This window comes from Vitis riparia, chromosome 1 (assembly GCF_004353265.1).
Source record: "Vitis riparia cultivar Riparia Gloire de Montpellier isolate 1030 chromosome 1, EGFV_Vit.rip_1.0, whole genome shotgun sequence".
Lineage (NCBI taxonomy): Eukaryota > Viridiplantae > Streptophyta > Magnoliopsida > Vitales > Vitaceae > Vitis > Vitis riparia.
In genome coordinates, this window is record NC_048431.1 from 18,751,050 (window position 1) to 18,772,187 (window position 21,138).

A 21,138-nucleotide genomic window follows, 5' to 3' on the forward strand; every position below is an offset into this window, starting at 1 on the left:
TTTCTCTATGTCCAGCTTACAGATAAGACCTCTCTCTCCCCTTTTTTGCCATGCATCAATTACTTCATTTGCAATTAAGGAGGCATCAAGGATCTGCCTCCCCATTACAAAAGCATTCTGATCAGTTGATACCACTCTCCCTATCACTTTTTTGAGTCTATTGGCTAATACTTTGGCCAAGAGTTTGTACAGCCCCCCAAGAGACTGATTGGCCTGAAATCCGCAAGATCCTCTGCCCCCCCCTTCTTGGGAATCAAAACCAGAAACGTATTATTAATGCTCCTGATGAAAGCCCTTTGCTCATAGAACTCTTTGAAAAATTCCAGCACCTCCTCTTTAACCAGGCCCCAGCATCTTTGCCAAAAAGCCATAGTAAAGCCGTCCGGTCCCGGGGCTTTGTCCCCATTCATCTCCAACAGGGCACTATGGATTTCCTCCTCCGAGAAGGGGTGCTCCAAGTTCTCTGCCTCTTGCTGATTTAGTTGCTCTAACTGAAGCATTTCAATATCCGCCTTCCAATCTGAATTTTCCGTAAGTAAATGTTGGAAAGCATTAACAACCCCTTCTCTCACATCCTTCTCCTCAGTCATCCACACCCCATTTATCTTAATTCTGTCCATATGATTGAATCTACGATGGGCAGCCACCATGCGATGGAAGTAGCCTGTATTTTTGTCCCCTTCCCTTAGCCATAATTCTCTGGAATGCTGCCTCCAGTGAGTTTCCTCCAACGAAACCCACTTAGCAAAACTGTCCTTTGCTTCCTTTTTTGATATTGTTTCCTCCTCTGATAGTCTTCTCTCACATTCCACCATGTCCCAGTGATCCACTAATTGAAGGGCAGCAGCTTTATTGTCTTCCAATCTCCCAAACACTTCCCTATTCCACACTTTAAGCTCTTGCTTCACTGCTTTCATTTTTGTAGCCAACCTATAGCTGGCACTGCCTCTCACCTCCACTCCCTGCCACCAGCTATGGATTAACCCTTGGAACCCTTCAACATTAAGCCACATGTTCTCGAATCTGAACGGAGAAGGACCTCTTCTCACAGTACCACCCTCCAGCACCACCGGAAAATGGTCCGAAACAGGCCTAGACAACCTTTTTTGAGTCACGCTACTGAATTGATCTAGCCAACTAGAAGAAACCAAGAATCTATCCAACCTGGCCCAATACAGATTATTAGGCCCCCCACTCCACGTATAATCTCCTCCTTGCAACGGGAGATCAATCAGACCTAGCTCATCTATAACCTGAGCAAATTTCCTCATTGCTGCAGAAATTCTCCCTTGTCTATTCCTCTCATTTTGAGAAAGAATAACGTTAAAGTCCCCCCCTACACACCAGGGTTCTTCCCATAATCCTCTAATTGCCCCTAACTCATCCCACATACAGTCCCTTTCATTTTTGGTGAACGGACCATACACCCCCGTGAACACCCAGACAACTCCATCTTCCACCTTCCTAAAACGACAAGAGATAGAGAATTGACCCTCCTCCCACTCCAATAGCTCCAGCAGCCTTTTATCCCAACAGACCAGAATGCCTCCTGCCGATCCAGAAGCGTCCAAGGCCCTCCAATCCAAGAATCTTCCCACTCCTATACTTCTAACCACCCACTCAGACATCAATTGAATTTTCGTTTCCTGAATACAGAGTAAATCTACTTTCTGACTTTTCACAACGGCTTTAATTAATTTCCTTTTAGAACTATCATTAGCTCCCCTCACATTCCAACACATAATTTTAAGTTTCATTCACTTCTACAATTTGACACCCTCTGTCCTGTGAAGGACTACTCTGCTTGCTTCCTCCCCTCATAATTTATTGAGCATTCCAGCCTTTTCAACTCCCTTTCAAATTTTGTCTTCTCTAATACACCTCTACTGTATATCTTTTCTCTTCTTTTTCTGATTTTTGCCAGGAAATTCAAGATCTCCTTCTCCAACCCTTTTGTCGAGAAGCCAAAAAATTGGCTAAATTTGGCCAGATTGCAATCCTCCCATCCATTCTCCCTTTCCTCTCTAGCTTCTTGAGTCACAGCCAACTGTGACCCTCTCTCCCACTCCTTGTCGATATTATTAACAATGTTGACTTCGATCAAATCCCAGCTCCCACCTCCATTATCAGCAGATTTGCACCTACTCAACGGGGTGTCATTTTGAATCTCCTCACAAGCAACCCCAGAATGATCGTAAAACTCCCCCTCCGGAGCCCGATCAAAAGGAAGAGAGGAAAGAGAAGAATACCCCGAGGCCCTAACCCCCCTTTGAATCAGAATAGACCCATACCTCGATTCCTCTTCAATTAAAGCCCGATCAGTCATTGAATGAGACGGTGCCATTTGCTGCTTCCATCCGTCTTCCTTCTCCCTTACTTTGACAAAATCATCTTCTCTATTTCTTCCCTCACTGTACTCATCCCGCACCCAGAGAGAGACCCTCTCTAACTTACCATTTCTGCTTTCAGGCTGGGACGGGCTTAAATAATCCCCCACCAAACCATTATTTCCAACCAAATCTGGGCTTGCATCAGCCCACCAACCTGGCTTAGAATAGGATGGCCCAATCCCAGGCCCATCCTTCTCAATCACCACCCCTTTTAGCTTTAGCCCTTTTAGATGGCTCACTGTCATTTTTTCCCCTCCTTGGGCCTTAGGAGATAGCGGAACCTCATCAGGCCCAGCCCCAACAGACGCCACCCCATGCCGATTTGGAAAAGGGTTGGACCCATTGGACTCCTTCCTGCCCACAGACGGGCCTGACTGGAGAAGCCCATCCTCCTGACCCAGATCCGCAGGAGACCGAGCTCCAAACCCTGCTCTGGCCCGCTTGCCAGTCCTATCCCCACCCACTCCTCTGACTTGCCCACCAGTCGCGTCAGCAGACACCAACAGCGCCTCGGGCCTTGCACTGTCCAGCTCACCAACGCGCGGGGTAGCGCGTGCCGCAACTTCACCCCTGACCTCCTCACTGTGTTTTCCTTTCATACGGCTGCCCGGCGTCACCTTCCTCATCTCCGGCCTCACTTCCCACCAGAGAATAAGGGAATAACACACCTCCTCCACCACTATATCTAACCTGCTCGCAAGCTTCCATTCCTTATCTTGACACGGATGCGAGCCCATTCCAGTTCCACCATCTTCTCCGTCTTGGGATCCATGGCTACAAAACCTCCACACTTGTCCCCCACTTTCCGCAAGATGGACGGAACCCATAAAGAAACTGGAAGCCCTAGGATCTTTACCCATACTTCCTTCCTGCTCTCACCTTCATCCTCACAGCCACACTTAGGACTCCATCGTTCCAGCCCTAGCTGGACACCTCCCACCCGCCTGCTTCCAGAGGACAGAACACGATCGGCTTCCCCCTCAAACTGGAACTCCAAAAGAATCCTGCCCTTTTCCATCCTTGCCAGCCCTAGCTTACCCTGCAGCCCCCAGGACCTCGCCATTAACCATCCTAGTCTCTCCATATCCATTCCATTTTCTGAGCTAGAATTCCAGCTACCTACAAGGCAATGCTCCAGTTTACGCAGATTCCCCCTGATCTCCTCTTCTCTCACTTCCACTCTTATCACTTCCCCCTCCCTGCCATTCGCCCCCTTTACCACATCTGCAAACGACTGACCCATACTTGTTTTCAACATGACCCTTTCCTCCTGCTTATTCTCCTCTTTGCCATTGCTTCCTACCACCTTCTTTAACATCTCCGCCATGAGGTTCCACCCCCCTCTCTCGCCTCTCCCTTTTGGAATAAAAATATTGAAACTCCTCTTCTCCTGTTCAACCACCCCTAATCTAATGAAAGACCCTGCTTTGTTCTCATCCCGCACCATGGAATATACTCTCCCATTCTCCCTCCAACCCCTTTCCCATTTTCCTTTATCCTCTGCCTTAATACACTGGTTCAGGCTATCCAGGAGTATTTCTACACTCAACAGCCCCAAACGGACCCATGAAGAAACCCCTCCCTTGCTTTCCTTAATAACGATTTGGGTTTTGCCCTGTTTCTTCTCCACCCCGATCTCGAAAATCTTTGACTCCACCCCAAAACTCCCCTCTTTCCTTCTTCTCCTTCTTCGCTTTCCTTCGCGAAAACCTCCCTCATCGCCCTCGCTCTCTCGCTCCATTTTTTATCTTGCTGCCACCCAAGCCTTGAAGAGGGCAAACTTCATCAAAAGCATGCAACGCTTGGCTTTTAGTAAAAGCATTCTCATGCTTGGAGACCACCCTTCCTTACTATCATAATTAGGACCTTCTTATGTACTCTCCTTTATCTTTTAATGATCAATAACTCAAGAGCATAGCACTCTATCAAACTATTGTAATGCATGTATGATCATCTTATACTTGTAGTAGCTTGATGTAGTAAGCATACAAAAGAACCTAGCAACTCTAATGACACAAAAATCAACTTATTGCATAATTAATCAGGTCACCCAAATAGATGTTTGGAAATAAAAGCAGGTAGTGTTAGAAGATTAGGCTAAGAAATTAGCAATTAATTTTTCACCATATATAATTAATCTCCTACCATATTTTTCCCTTTCTTCTAAAAGTTGACCCATGATTTTTATACCAAGAATTTGGGTAAATTCCATATAGGAACTTTGCAATCAGATTGTTCGATTTCAAGGATCCTTTTTTGATAGGTAACCTAATTTAAGGGATCTTGCCGATCCTTCTTCTGTATATATATTGTAAAACAAAATGTAATGAAATGTATGGGAGATTATTTTTCATCATGGCATCTAAGTAGGAAGTTTGACACTACCAAGATCCACAGAGCCTTCATTGTTTAGTCACATACAACTTTCATTGTTGTAACTTGTTCGCTTTTTTTTATTATTTTTTTTTATTTTTTTATTTTAACCCACCTTTATTGTTGATTGCTTAGTTCCCATTATAATTCCCTCGAGGTTATCTCTTGTTTGCTCTAAAAAATCAAAAACCTTGTCATTTCCCCAAAATGTCTAAAACTAGAGAAAATACACCATCCTCTCAAACAACCCTACCCTTCAATGCCTCCTCTACATTCCAAACCTTACCACCTTTATCTACCATTCATAATGACAGCCCTACACTCCAAATCACCACTCAAAAACTCAATGACTAGAATTTCCTACAATGGTCTCAATCAGCCAAACTTTTTATTAAAAGTAAAAAAGAAGATGTGCTATATCACAGGTGCCAAATCAGAACCTGACTCCAATGATCCAAGATATGAATTGTGGGATGAGGAAACTTTAATGGTCATGTCTTGGCTACTACACTCGATGCAGCTGGAGATTAGCCAAACATAATTGTTTCTCTCCACCACTAAATAGATTTGGGATGTCGTCAATCAAACTTATTCCAAGATTGGAATAATGACACAAGTATATGAGTTGAAGTGTCGAATCCATGCTACTAAGCAAAGAAGTTGGTCCGTGACTAAATATTACAATAAACTACGAAGTCTATTGTTGGAATAAAGCATTACCAGAACACAGAAATGGTAATCACTGAGGACACTACTAAGTTGAAGAAGATAATGGAGCAAGAGAGAGTATTTGAATTCTTAACTGGTCTTAATCCTGAATTAGACTAAGAGTACAAATATTGGGGAAAGAACCTTATCCATCCATCTAGGAGGTTTATGCCAATGTGATTGGAGACAAAAGTCATCAAGTTGTGATGCTTGGAGGCTATACTTCAGAAATTTCAGTACTAACTAGTGCTGGAAATTTCAGGCCAATGGGATCCAGGAGAAGAAAGAAAATCAGATGATAAAAATTCACTTTGATGTATTTATTGTCACAAACCAAGACATACATGTGAATCTGGCCAAAAACTCTATGGCAAGCCTTAGTTAGGAGGTAAAGGGGGGAGCAATAGAGAAGAAAAACCCACCATAACATTTGGACAGGCGCATCAAGCTGCCACTATTGATGTCTCTTGAAAATATCCTTGCCACTAAACAATAAACTATTTTACTAAGCAAGGAGCATTATGAAAAGCTGAAAACACTTCTCAATCAGCTTGACACACGTGTCAAAATTCCCACTACAAATACAACCTCATTTTCTTTCCTCCAAACAGGTGATATTGAAGCTTTAAGTGCCTCCAAGGATTATTTATCGAACATTTGGAACATTAATCCTGGTGCTACAAACCATACTGGTGCTACTGCTACTGACCATATGACAAGCCACTCCAATTTTTTTCTAGTTATACAATACTTTCAGCTAAGCCAAAAGTAAAGGTTGTTGATGGTACTTCGTCTTCCACAATTGGTCAAGGCATAGCCTCCATCACTCCTTCTCTGACCTTGCAAAGTGTGTTCATGTTTCAAACTCGTGTTGTAATCTCTTGTTTGTCAATAAAATCACTAAAGACTTGAATTGTTTTGTAACATTTCCCCTTCCCATTGCATTTCTCAGGACCAGGTAATGAGGATGATTGGGTATGGTGAGAGGAAAGGTGGACTTTACTACCTCAATACACATTGGAAGATTGGTGATTCTATCCCACAAGCTCTTATTACCACCAACCAAGGTTTGAAATATTGGTAAATACGGATATATCGGTACTTAGATTTTACGACTATATCAAAAATATCGTAGAAATATCAGTGGATATTTTAACAAAAATATCAGTAAGACAAAAATTATTTAAAATTCATGGAAATATTTGGAGAAACTCCAAAAAATGATAAAATAAATAAAAAAATACACATGTTGAAGTTATTTTTTAAGTATAATTGACATAGGTATGATTAAAGAGGAAAATATCAATAAGAAAGGATATATCGGTATTAATAATTTATTATTTATCTAATCAAATTAATTTTAATTTATAAAATATTTGAACTTAATTATTATTTTTTTATATTTAAAAATTTTTTTTAATAAATTTATATTTTTAATATTTTAAAATAAAAACAGTCAAAATTAAAAGGATAAATATAAAAAAATTTAAAAGCGAAGTGAGTAATTTTTTAAAATAGGATTAATGATATAATGATAATACATTTAATATTAAAACTATAATTTTTTTAATTCAAATGCATTCAATAATGTAAAATAAATGATGATGCATATATGAATTTTTAATATTTATATTTTTTATATTTAATTATCATATAAATGATATTAAAATATACTTGTTAAGAAAATTATAATGGTAGTTTTTATATATTTATTAATTAATTAAATAAATTTTAAAATAACATAATTAGAATTAATTTATTTATTTTTTAATAATGAACTTTAACATATTTATTATGTATATATATTAACAAAAGAGAAGATGGCCCAATGGTAACTAAGCTTGAACCAAAGTCTTTTGGCCTAGGTTCAAATCCCTGCAATAGCATGGGCTAAAAAAATTTCAGCTTTGTGGCAGGGGGTTGGGCGCTGCAAGCAAAAAATTGAAATGGAGGGCACTGCAGGCAAAAATTGACGCATTGACTGGAGGTGGTTGTTTGACTTCCTGAAATATCGGGAAATTTCCCAAAAAATCAGCAGAAATGCCTATAAACGCTGATATTTCGACGAAATTCCAGAAAAATCAGTTGACCGATAATCGGTATGGAATGTCATGTCGGCCTGTTTGATAAGCGAAATTTTGTCAATATTTCGAAGAAAAATCGCAACATTTCAAACCTTGCCACCAACAATCCCTCAAAAGTTGAACAAATATGGGTATGACACAAATAGTTGGAACACCTACCTTTCTTCCTTTTGGAAAATATGTTTCTCACATTGTTCGACAAAACTAAATCCCATGATTTTCATTATGAGGCTTGTGAGCTTGCAAAACACCATCCTGTACCCTTTCTAATAAGAAAAAAAAAAAAAGGAAACGTCTCCTTTTAGTTTAATGCATACAGATGTTTGGGGATCCTCTAAAATTCCAAACATTTTAAGTTCTAGATGATTTGTTACATTCATTGATGGTTGTTCTTATACCACTTGGGTTTATCTCCTAAAATCCAAACCGGAAGTTAATTTTATTTTCCCAATGTTCCACAAATTGGTTTGCACCCAATTTGGTACTGAAATTCATACCTTTAAGGTTAGATAATAAAAGGAAATACTTCAACCATAATCTTATCACCTATCTCCAAAATGAAGGTATTGTGCATCAATTTTCATGTGTAGATACCCTACAACAAAATGGGGTAGTATAGAGGAAAAACAAACATCTCTTAGAGGCTTTTAAGTATTTAATTTTTCAAATGAATGTCCTAAAATCATATTGGGGGGAAGTCGTTTTGACTACTACATTTTTAATAAATCGAATGTCTTCTTGAGTCTTAGACTTTAAATCCCTAGTTGATGTACTTTCAAAGTCTTTTCCTAACTTTAAGGATATTGGAACACTTCCTCCAAAAATATTAGGGTGTGTATCTTTCATTCGCATTTCCAAATAATCTATAGGTAAACTTGACCTAAGAGCTCTTAGGTGTGTCTTTCTTGGATATTCTCCCAATCAAAAGTGATGAAAGTGCCATCATCCACCCACAAAAAGGCCATATATCACCATGGATGCTACCTTCTTTGAGTGTCAACCATTTCACACACACTTATCTTCAGGGGGAGGTTGGAGAAATTGAAGATAAGCTATCAGAAATTTTTCCTAGGAATGGTGAGAATGGCAGGGGTGTCCTTCAACCGGTTAATGTGCCAAATGTCTCTACCTCAGACACTCAATTTCCTCTACTGTCCAAGATGTTTCAACCCCAGAATTCTAGATTCTGCACCAATACTCCCTATTATTTCAAATGTTCCAACCTTGGAGTCCTCTAATGAATCAGCTAGTGAACGTTAGAAATTCCAGCAGACTTTTAATGAAGAGCTAATTGTAGAAGATTTGCCCACTGAAATTCCAACCACTGAACTTGAGAATCAGCTCAAGGAAAGGTAATATATGTTCCCAGCAAACAGCTCCGAACTAAAAGTGTATTCGAGGAAGGGAAAATCTATAGCATCCTTTCATATCCCATTATCCAACCTTGAACTAGGTAATGAAAATACTCATTCTAGTGTGTATAATGCTTTGTATTGGCTCATTGCATTGAGGAAAGGCACTAGAAAATGCAATCAGCATCCTATTTCAAATTTCACCTCATTAAATCGTTCATCATCTACATACCAAGCCTTTATTACCCAAATGTCTTTTGTTGAAATTCCAAACACAGTCCAAGGGGTACTTAGAGGATGAGAATTGGAGGAAAGCACTTAATGAGGAGATGCAAGCCTTACAAAAAAAGGAGACATGAGGTATAGTTGAGCTTCCCAAAGGGAAGAAAATAGTAGATTGTAAGTGGATTTTCACAATTAAATTACAAGGCTGATGGGATAGTAAAAAGGTATAAGGCTAGATTGGTAGTCAAGGGATTCACACAAACTTAAGGTATTTGACTACTAAGAGACCTTTGTACCAGTGGCATAAATGAACACTATTCATGTTCTATTGTCTTTAGTTACTAATCTTGATTGGCCCTTATAGCAATTTAATGTGAAAAATATTTTCTTACATGGTGACTTAGAAGGAGAGGTACACATGGACACTCCACTTGGGTTTGGTGACAAGGTTTGGAGGAACAAAATTTGCAAACTTAAGAAGTCTCTTTATGGACTTTAACAGTATCCAAGAGCATGGTTTGCAAGATCTACAAAATCAATGCTAAAAATGTACTACCATCAAAGCCAAGGGGACTAGACATTGTTTATCAAACATGACTCATCTAGTAAGTTGACTGCCTTGATAGTTTATGTGAATGACATTATTGTTACTGGAAATGATGAGGGGGAAACTCAAAGGCTAAAAATTGATTTGTATAATCAACTAAAATATTTCCTCGGGATTGAAGTGGCACATTCAAAAAGGGGAATATCTATTTTCCAACAAAAATATATCCTCAATTTGCTAAAGGAGACAAGGATTTATCAAAAATAAAAAATAAAAAAAATTCTAAAGGAGACAGGGATGCTTAGATGCAAACCAATAGAGACTCTAATTGAGCAAAATCATAAATTAGGAGGAAAATAGAAGATGATATGGTAGACCACGACCTCTATCAAAGATTGGTGGGGAAATTAATTCATTTATCTCCCACCCGACCAAACAATGCATATGTTGTAGGTGTTGTAAGCCAATTCATGCATTCACCACATGAATCTCACATGGAGACAATATACAAAATCCTATGTTACTTAAAGTCTACACCATGCAAGGGAATCTTATTTCGGAAGACAAGAAATATGGAATTGGAACAGTGACACTAATTAGATTGGATCAATAGTTGATAGAAGGTCAATTACTGGATATTGTACATTATTGGGAGACAATCTAGTTACTTGAAGTAAAAAACAATCAGTGGAGGCTAGATCTAGCGTAGAAGTTGAGTTTACAGCCATGGCTCAAGGGATTTGTGAACTACTCTAGATAAAGATCATTCTTACTGACCTTGACATCACTTTGAAAGGACCCATAAAGCTATATTGTGATAACTAACCTACTATAAATATAGGCCATAACCTCATTCATCACGATCGAACCAAGCATGTGAAGATAGATTGATGTTTCATCAAAGAAAAGCTTGATCGTGGGCTAATTTGCACTTTGTATGTCCCCTCTTCTAAACAGTTCACAAATATACTAACAAAGGGCCTACCCAATTCAATTTTTTATGCAATCTTAGACAAGCTAGGAATACAAAATATCTTTGCATCAACTTGAGGAGTGTTAGAATATTAGGCCAAGAAATCAACAATTGATTTTCCTCCATATATATTAGATTTCTCCTACCATGTTTTTTCCTTTCTTGTAAAAGCCGACACATGATTTCTATACCAAGAATCTAGGTAAATTCTATATTAAAACCTTTTGCAAATTCCTTGTAGACCCTTGCAATCAGATTGTTTGATTTCAAGGATCCCTTTTTGATAGGTAGCCTAATTAAAGGGATCTTGTTAGTCCTTCTTTTGTATATATATTTGTAGACCCCCATTTAGGTCATTCTTTGCTGCAGCTGTTTTTGCCACGTGGAAGAGCCCCAGCGAGCCACGTGTCGCCTCCTTAGTGGCTATAAGGGAATCAACCTTGCTTTTTGGGAAGCAAATCAGAGGTTGACAGGTGGCATGAGGTTCTGAAGGCTGTTAGAGGGGCAAATCCGGGAGAGAGAAAAGGGATTCTGCGGATTAGTGGTGCTTTTGGGGTAGCTGTGGTGGCAGAGGCTGTTAGGAGGGCAAATCCGGGAGAGAGGAGAAAGAAAGAAAAGAAAAGCTGCAGGAGAAAAAGAGAGGGCATTGGTTTTTTGGGGGGGGAGTTTTTTTAGAGAGAGAGGGAGTTTTTCTGAGAGCTAGAGGAGAGCTCAGAGGGAAAACTAGGGGGGAGTTTGGCTAGAGAGGGGAGAGATTCACATCCAGAGAAAGAGCTGTACGTTTAGAGGGTAGAGGAGGATCGACTGGTTCATCATTTTCATTGGTTTTATGGGGAAGATTCAGAGTATTTGAAGCTGAACGGGAGTTTGCCACAGAGGGACATTCTCAGGTATGGATGCCAAAGATGTATTGTTTGTTTTGGATTCCTATTACTGATGCCTGTTTTCTATTGATATTTGAATTTTGGTTGATTTGCTTGGGGTGGATAATGAAGGCCACTCGATTGCTTGTTGAAATATGTTTTAGAACTCCTCTTTGCTAGTAATCTCAGTTTGTTTTGCCTCCATTTTGAAATAACCGAGATTCATATCCGTTGATGCATTTGGTGTTGTTACTCTCACCTAACCCAAGGGTTCACTGACAACCCATGAAGTGAATCCTCTGAGGACATTTTTATTTGTCTTTCTTTTGTGTTTTGTTTCCGTGAATTCATCTTTGCTGTGGCCACTATTTGTGCCCGAACCCTGTTCAAAGCAATGGAGGAGAGAAAGCAGATCCTGTTTGGCCGTGCACTCCTGCAAGGACCCAATATGGTGGGAATGGATCAAGTTTGGATGATGAGGTTCAAGAGAGGCTCAATATCACCACCCAGAATTAGTTGATATCCTATTAGTGTGTAGAAGAGGTGCTCAGTGGGTCTCCTTATTAAATGTCTCCATTACAGAGAACTTATCAGACAAAGCTACTGTAGAATATGCCAAGAAATGCAGAGCAGATGAGCAGAATTCCACCTGGCCAGAAACTAAAAGTTCCGCCTCCATCACTGCGTATAGTGTGAAAGCCATCTGTTCGCTTCAAAGAAATCATGGTGGGTAACGGGAATTTAATGTTGGATTATAACATTGCCATTCCATCAGAGGACATGCCGGCGGGAACAGAGGTAATGGCTCATACTGGGGTACCTATGTCTATTGATGAGGAGTTGTCAGGAAAGACCATCTGGGTTTATTCCAGCTTTGATGCAGAAAATGATCCTATGAGGAGGTGAAGTGCAGATGAGGGTTCAGCAAGGGATGCAGTAATGCAGTCCAATTTTGGAATCGTGGGCCCGCATGTATGGTTGTTATTTGCATGGGCACTTTTCCTCATCGCTCTTTTGAACCACTGTACCCATGAACAATTCCAATACCCTTCCTATATGCATGTTCCTATCCCATCACCCATTCCATTAACTCCATGCCCATAAACCCACTTCTCTCTCTACAAGTTGGCTTACCCCAATGCCTTATTCTCCACAGGTAATATACCTTATGTCATAGCGTCCCTTGTCGATTGTTTGCACCACCCCCATGCCATCTCTCCACTGCTCTTACTCACGAGACTTCATCACCCTTCATACCCGTATCCCCATGCATATTACCATACCCGTCTTCTACCTCACTACCATATCCCCATCTTTGGATACCCATTTCTTGTAATATACATAGTCACTGCCGCCATAACTTTCCTCTGTGGACCTATAGCAAATTGGCTCGGGCGCTATCCTATGTTGACAATCCTATCTCATTCCTCATTTACTGTGCACGGGCTCACTCAGGCGTCAGAAGGCATGATTGGCAAATAATCAAAAGGGTATAACGAAAGATAGATGGATATTCATCTATGGCACTAATGAGGATACTGCAAGTGGACGCAGGAAAAGATTTCTGAGTGGCATATCAGATGACGTAGGATGATGAGATTGTATTCGCAACTCCTCACATGATGACTTTAGACGATCAAAGGACTCCAACACGCTCCCAAGTATCGGTCGCCATCAGTTGTCTCGCTAGTTGCATACAGCAGAAGTAGCCAACGCTGCACCAGCTTTCAAGATCGAATTAAGAGCAGTTTTCTTGGATGAGATCAGAATGGTTAGCATACCTCGTTCCAGATGCGATGTCGAGCAGCTTTGAGAGTATTTCTGCGACAGTCACGGCAGTTTACTACTGGTTTTTTATGGCAAATAAATGACGGGGAAGTTCCATCGTCTGAGATGTTCAGAGGCATTCGTTTTGTCATTTGAAGTTGCTACCGTGGTTTTCAAGAAGCTAAAGACGGGCATGACTTGCTTATTGGATTGAATTCTGGGGATGTCTATTCTGTTTCTCTGAGGCATCAATTGCAAGATTTTGGTAAGAAACTTGTCGGCGCCCAGCATTATAACAAAGATGGTTCTGTTAGTACCAGTCGATGTACTAGCATTGCTTGGATTCCTCAAGGTAAGGGTGTTTTTGCTGTTGCTCACTCTGATGGAAACTTGTACGTGAATGAAAATGGTAAGGACGGAACAGGTGATTCTTCCTTCCTAGTTATCAAGGATCAAACTCAGTTTACTGTTGTACATGCACGGTCCAATAAGAGCAATCCAGTTGCTAGATGGCATATCTGCCAAGGTTCAATCAATAGTATTACTTTCTCATCTGATGGGACATATTTGGCAACTGTTGGTAGAGATGGTTATTTATGAGTATTTGACTACTCAAAAGAACAACTAATATGTGGTGGAAAAAGTTATTATGGCTCTCTTCTGTGTTGTGCCCGGAGCTTGGATGGTAAATACATTTTGACTGGTGGTGAAGATGACCTAGTTCAAGTTTGGAGTATAGAAGATCGGAAGGTAGTAGCATGGGGCGAGGGGCACAGTTCATGGGTGAGTGGAGTGTCTTTTGACTCATATTGGTCATCACCATCGTTAGGTGGCACTGGGGAAAGTGTGATGTACCAATTTGGTTCTGTTGGTCAGGACACTCAGTTGCTTCTATGGGACTTGTCAATGGAGGAGATTGTAGTTCCACTTCGCAGGTGTCCCTCTGGTGGTTCCTCCACATTCAGCAGTGGAAGCCAGTCATCTCATCGGGATATCATTTCTCCAGGGGGCACTCTCCAACCTGCTCCAAGCATACAAGGCTAGAGCACCCCCTTGTGCAGCCATCAGAAGCTGACCCAAAACGGCAGCGTAATTGGAGAAGTATATTGATGGAGCGTGCAAGTACATCAGCAACCACAGATGCTGCTACTCCTACACCAGCAGAATCTTCTCAGGAGAATATTGAAACCACTAAGGGTCCTTCCCCAAGCAATCAAAGTATAGCCTCAACTGCACAAGAAGAAGATTATCCTAATCAACCTCAATCTCCTCCACATGCACCAGAAAATTTATCACCAACCTTCGGGGCAGCATCGTGTGGTGCACCTGTAGATATTTCCAGAAATTTTCGAGGCGCTGCCTGTGCTTCAGTCATCTGGATCCATATCTCCATCCCATGCAACTGCAGCAACTTATATGACTTCAGTAAATCCCTTTTACCCCAATCTGCTCCTCCATGCGTAAGATCCTATGAGCTTTCCTATGAAATCTTGTGCTGAGTTCAAGACTGAACACGTCATGTCAAAGGACGAAATCAGTGGGGAAATGAAGGGGAACTTAAACTCCGTATTGGATGAGAAGTGAGAAATGGGGTCGAATAATACTGAGATCTTTGAAAGGACAGCTACAGGATGAAATGGGGTCACAGGCTTTGAGATGTTTTCATGATTGGAGGAACATGATTCCGATACGTGGCGACAGCGGGCACGGGTTGCTTTTGACAAATTCAATGTGGTTAAGGATGGGTTCATAATCCCAGAGGATCCTTCCTACTCTAGAAGATGAGATGAGGGTGGGGATCGTGATGATAATCCTAGGGTGACTCCCGAAATAACCAGGGATTTTTGTTTATTGGCTAGCATGATGGCTGCTAACTTATACTATTCCCAGATTTGATCATCACATTTGCCGTCCCTAACCCAAATGCAGAAGGATGGGGGCAGATCATGGAATCCAATACGTCAAAGGTCCTGAAAGAGGATGATGTGGATCTGATGATGATTGCTAGAGGAACTCCTAGGTTTTCAGGTGCTGATATTGCAAACTTGGTCTACGTTGTTGCTCTCAAGGCAGCAATGGAGGGCGTTAAAGGGGTTACCATGGCTGATCCGGGGTATGCGAATGACAAGATTGTGATGGAAAGTGAACACTGATGAGAGCCTTTCTATTGCAACACGGAAGAGGTGCTCATGTTCATCTGAAGCATGCTGAAAAAGCCCGAACTTTGGTCAGCAAAATTCCTGCAATGACAGAGGCGTTGACTTTGAAAGCCAAAGCTTGAGAAGAAGAAAGAGGGATCGAGTTCTCATATGATGGTGTTCGACTTCTTTCTATGCTTGATCAGTACAACTTCTCAAGACAAGTGAAAGAACAAGAACATTAAAGGCAGAGAGAACAGCAGAGAACTTCAAGAAGCCTTCTTTACAGGCAGAAATGGAATGATACGCAGTCGAATGCTCCAGGTGCCCTAAGCTTGGAATCCCACTTCTTTATGATTTGCATGGTCTCATTGGGCCAAGTTTTATCTTAATTTTCTTAATTTTTTATTTTCAAAATAGTTTTTCCAAATCCTTTTTTTTGAAATAATCTTCCTAAGCCCTATTTTGTAAATCATTCCTCCATTTTTTTTATTTTTATTTTTAAATAATTTCAAATCTCCAAAATTTCCATCCTTAGAGTTTTTAGGTCCTGAAAATCACTTTTAATAAAAATTTGCTACCATCTCCTATTCTCTAAGCAATCTTCGTGTTTTCTATGATTTTTTAAAAATGTTTTAGAATAAGCGTGGATTATTTCTGTAATTCCAATTAATGAAATTTACAAAATTAATTCATGCAAAATAAAATGGGCTTTGGTGGGGGCCCCACATATGAGATTTCATGATTTCATGATTATTTGGTTGACTTGTTTGCCATGCATGACTGACTTATTTCTGTTCCTTGACATGCGCATAAATTATATATATTCCTCGTTCACTAATCCTACTTCATGATAGCGCCTTTGTCACGGGAGATCCAGGTACGCATCCACTCCTACCTCGGTTATCCTCTATTGCATATTCTGATACTCATATGTGCATGATTGATTCGAGTATTCATTGATTTTCTCATTGGTTGTCATCTCACCTTCATTTTATTAGTAGAGACCCGACTTTAGGGACTTAGAGGGGTGCTATGGTTTTTACCGTACCTTCCCGATAAGTAACCTGACCCCCGAACCCGATCCGGTTTTTCACAGACCGCCTTTTCCAAAATAAGGAGTCACACTTAGGGTTTTTCTTTCTTATTTTGTTTACCCTTTAAAAATAAAACAAAAATAAGTGGCAACTCCAAGTCATTTTCAAATAATCAATAAAAATCAATTTTTTAAATAAAAATCGAGTTTCGCCATCGAGTGGGAAACGCATTGAGCCGAAATGCGGGGTCCACAATATTGTAAAAAAAAAATGTAATGAAATATACAGGAGATTATTTTTCATCAAGTAGAAACAAAGTTTGGCCCAATAGATGTTTGAAAATAGGAGGTAATAACAAAGTATTAGTATTGCACTACTTTAAATAATGAATAATGAAAGTTAAAAACTCAAAAAGATGCAAGTGCTTATAATAAATTCACTGGTTGAGGAAAAAATACCATTATCTCCCATGAGATGATGAGAATTACTTCCATGACCGGCTATAAACTTGATAACATCAGTTACTGCCATATCCCCTTCATACGATAGAGCATTCTTTGTTTCAGCAGGAAATAAAACCAGAGCCGGATATATTTCTCTCTGCATGATCAAAATACCAAAAGAATACAACATAAATGCCCCACACAACACTTGGATAGAAGAATTTTTTTGCACAGCAATGGTAACTGGAAAGTGGCATGAGAGCTTGTTAATAACTGAAGTCCATATATAGATATACAAATAATAGAAAATAAAGTAAAATAAAGACCACTTGTATATAGGTTGTTGAATGCTGGGCACAAGCCTCTATCAGACTATTGGAGGAAAAGATGCTAGTACTACAGAGTTTTAATATTTCTGCAGCATCCAGAGGCAGAATCTTTAACTGCTAAAATGAATGGCTCCACTGCATGCATAGAGTGGCCTTTCTGGTTTTGACTTACTTTTTTTTTTTTTATAAGTAAAAGGATATGCATTAATAGAGAGGCGAAGCGCCACAAAGCATACAAGGAGTATACAAGGCGGCTAGGGCCTCAAAAAACAAAGACAAAAAGAATCACTTCCCCTTAAGTGGATGCTACCCACTCCAGGAAGCCTATAAGGGAGAAAGCCTCCTCACGTAAATACAATTTGGCCTAACTCCACAAATTACAAACAAAAAAAATTCTTTAACTTCTGAATATTCAACACACCCCCCATAAAGGCTAATCTATTCCTCTCCTTCCAAACCGTCCAAAAAATACACAACGGAATGGAGTCCCAAATCTTTTTCCTTTTCTTCCCCACAAACGAGCCCCTCCAGCTAATTAAGACCTCCTTTACAGTTTCTGGAAAGACCCATTTAACATCTACTAACCCAAGGACAATATCCCACAAAGCTCTAACCACTATACAATGTATAAGGATATGATTTACATTTTCTTCTTCACACCCACACAAAAAACAACAATTCGGAAGTTGCACCCCTCTTCTTTGAAGTCTATCCAAAGTAAGCACCTTCCCCCACGTCGCCTCCCACGCAAATAAGGCGACTTTAGTTGGCACCCTAGCCACCCAAATACTTCTTGAAGGAAATCTTGTATCATTAGAATTGGTCAACAAGCTATAAGCTTCCTTGACCCTGAACTGACCATTTCTTCCTTGCCTCCAAAAGACTGAATCTTCCTCCAAAGAAGGCCTATGACCCCTCAGCATATGGAGTAAATCCCCAACCATATCTAGCTCCCAATCATTGAAGTCCCTCAAAAAATTTGGGTTCCAACCTCCTTGACCAGAATTTTGGTCCCACATTTCCTTAATCGTTGAGCTCATTTGGACAGCCATACCGAAAAGGTGAGGAAAACAATGGGACAGCGCTGTATCAGTACACCAAATATCTGTCCAAAATCTGATCTTGTTGCCCTTCCCAACTTGGAATATCATGTTATCCCAGCACCAATCTGATTCTTTCCAAATCTCCTTCCAAACCCCTACTCCAACCGCCCCATTATCCTTCTTTGGCCTCCATCCAAGACCGTCTTGCCCATACTTCACCTTAATCACTTGTTTCCAAAGATTCTCTTTGTCACAAGCATACCTCCATATCCACTTGCCAAGTAAAGCTTTGTTCAACATGACTAGCTTCCTAAGGCCTAGCCCACCCTTTTCCTTGTCTGTACAAACCACCTCCCATTTAACTAGATGAAATTTCCCCTCCATATTTCCCCCTCCCCACAGGAAGTCCCTTTGCACTTTCTCTAGCCTTCTAGCAACAATCTTGGGCATTCTGAAGATAGACATTTGATAGATTGGCATGCTAGCCAAAGTACTTTTAATTAAAGTGATTCTTCCCCCTTTAGAGATATATTGTCGTTTCCAAAGCGCGAGTCTCCTCCTTACTCTCTCTTCCACCCCATCCCACATATAAGGAGCTCTGTTAGGAACCCCTAGGGGAAGACCCAAGTACTGAGAGGGTAAGGACCCCACCCTACAGCCTAGCTCAACAGCCAACTCTTCAATCTCCACCACCTCTCTAACTGGAATTATTTCACTTTTGGCTAAGTTAATCCTTAGACCTAAAGCCGCTTCAAACCAGAGTAAAATCCAACTTAAGTGAGTTAGATGCTCCTTACTAGCCTCACAAAATACAATTGTGTCATCAACAAAAAACAAATGGGAGATGTTCAAAGGGGATCTACTGCCACCCCCAATGTTACACCCTGATAAAAATCCCCCCTCCACGGCTCTCCTAATAAGAACATCTAGCACTTCCATTCCCATAACAAAGAGATAAGGAGATAAGGGATCTCCTTGTCTAAGGCCCTTAGTGCTAGGGAAAAAGCCAGCTGGCACCCCATTAACCAACACTGAGAAATTGGCTGAGGATAAGCAACTCCACATCCACCCCAACCACTTAGACCCAAAGCCCATCTTTTGCAGAACCTTCAACAAAAACTTCCAATTGATGCTGTCATAAGCTTTTTCTATGTCCAATTTGCAAATAAGGCCCTTTTCTTTTCGTTTCTGCCATGAGTCTTATCACTTCATTTGCAATTAAGGAAGCGTCAAGAATTTGTCTTCCCCTCACAAAGGCATTCTGAGAAGTGGAAACCACCTTTCCAACCACTTTCTTCAGTCTGTTAGCTAGCACTTTAGCCAATAGCTTGTAGAGCCCCCCCCCCCCCAGAAGACTAATAGTCTAAAATCTCCAAGATCCCTAGCCCCGCTTTTCTTGGGAATCAAAACCAGAAAAGTATTGTTGAGGCTCTTGAGGAAGGAGCTATGCTCGTGGAATTCCTTTGTTGAATATAATGTATTTATAGTGTATAACCTTTCCTTGTTAATATAGGACACATATATGGTAGACACATGTATGGTAGTTAGGACTCTTAGCCTTGTAGGACTCTTAGCCTTGTATATATATATATTTCTCAATTGTAAGTAGATCTTTACATTAATGAGAATCAAGGTCTTTCTTCTTTCTCTCTCTCTCAACATGGTATCAGAGCCAAGGAAGAAAACCTAATTCTTTCCTGTTTCCCGTGTCATCAACTCCGGGAAACCTTCCGGTGACCGTGTTTCATTCCGGTCACCTTCCCCACCTCCCAATACTTTCCGGTCATTCGGATCGTTGACAGAAACCACTCACCGCCGGCGAACTTTTCCGGCGACGTATTTTTCCGACACCGACCATACCAGAAGGAGCGCCTGGAGGAGATCTCCAACTTTTGTGAAGGCACCGGCACCAAAAGAGCCTCCACGCGCCGTCCACGCGCAATTTTCCGGCCGGCGGATGCATCTCACGCGCCGGCGCGTGAGGGCGCGTGAGGCCTTTTCCGGCGACGCGCCTCCTCCTCCAGCTTCGCCTGACGCCGACCAGCCTCCGTACCTCCCTGGTTCTCCCATCCGAGCCCTGCACGTACCTCTTTTGGGGATTTTTGTCTCTGTCGGCCCTCCAAACAGTCTTTCCGGTGAAGCTCCGACTACTTTTTCTCCACTCCAATCCCTGCACGTGCCTTGGAAGTGTTCTTCTACCTTTCTGGTGGTACCACGCCGCGATCTGAGGCCATCTCCCTTTTTCGGTGGTGCCACGCCGCAATCTGAAGCCGTATTAGGGCTCTCTTCGATCCAAACATACTTCATTCTCCAGATAAGTAGATATGACTACTAAAAATTCCATTTTTTCCGCTGTTATATCTGGATCTCCTATGATTACTTCGGAGAAATTGGTTGGCAGTGACAATTATCTTTCCTGGTCTGCCTCTGTTGAACTTTGGTTTATGGGTCAAGGATATGAGGATCACTTGATTACACAGGAGGCAGATATCCCTGAGGTTGACCGCGTACAGTGGAGGAAGATAGATGCACAGTTATGTAGTGTATTATGGCAATCGGTTGATCCCAAGATTCTTCTTCATCTTCGGGCCTACAAAACTTGTTTTAAATTTTGGACTCAGGCCAAAGGATTATATACGAATGATATCCAGCGTCTTTATAAGGTGGCTTCTGCTATTGTCCATCTCAGCCAACAGGACTTGGATCTATCTACTTATATTGGCCAGATTGCCTCTCTTAAGGAGGAGTTCTTGACTGTGATGCCTCTTACTCCTGATGTTGGGGCTCAACAAACACAGCTTGACCAGTTCTTCATGGTTCTTACTCTTATTGGCCTCCGTCCGGATCTTGAGCCTGTCCGCGATCA

General features: G+C 41.0%; 1 protein-coding gene and 1 pseudogene across 1 annotated transcript in view; one reads left to right on the forward strand and one right to left on the reverse strand.

The window, feature by feature from the left end:
* The window catches only part of LOC117910835, a 60,001-nt gene that overhangs the window by 12,476 nt on the left and 26,387 nt on the right, over positions 1 to 21,138 (reverse strand). The window contains exon 7 of the mRNA XM_034825010.1: positions 16,916 to 17,057. Within this exon, the coding sequence (XP_034680901.1) occupies positions 16,916 to 17,057 (142 nt within the window). The remainder of the gene's footprint in view (positions 1 to 16,915; positions 17,058 to 21,138) is intronic.
* Positions 12,239 to 14,326, forward strand: LOC117925824 (annotated as a pseudogene).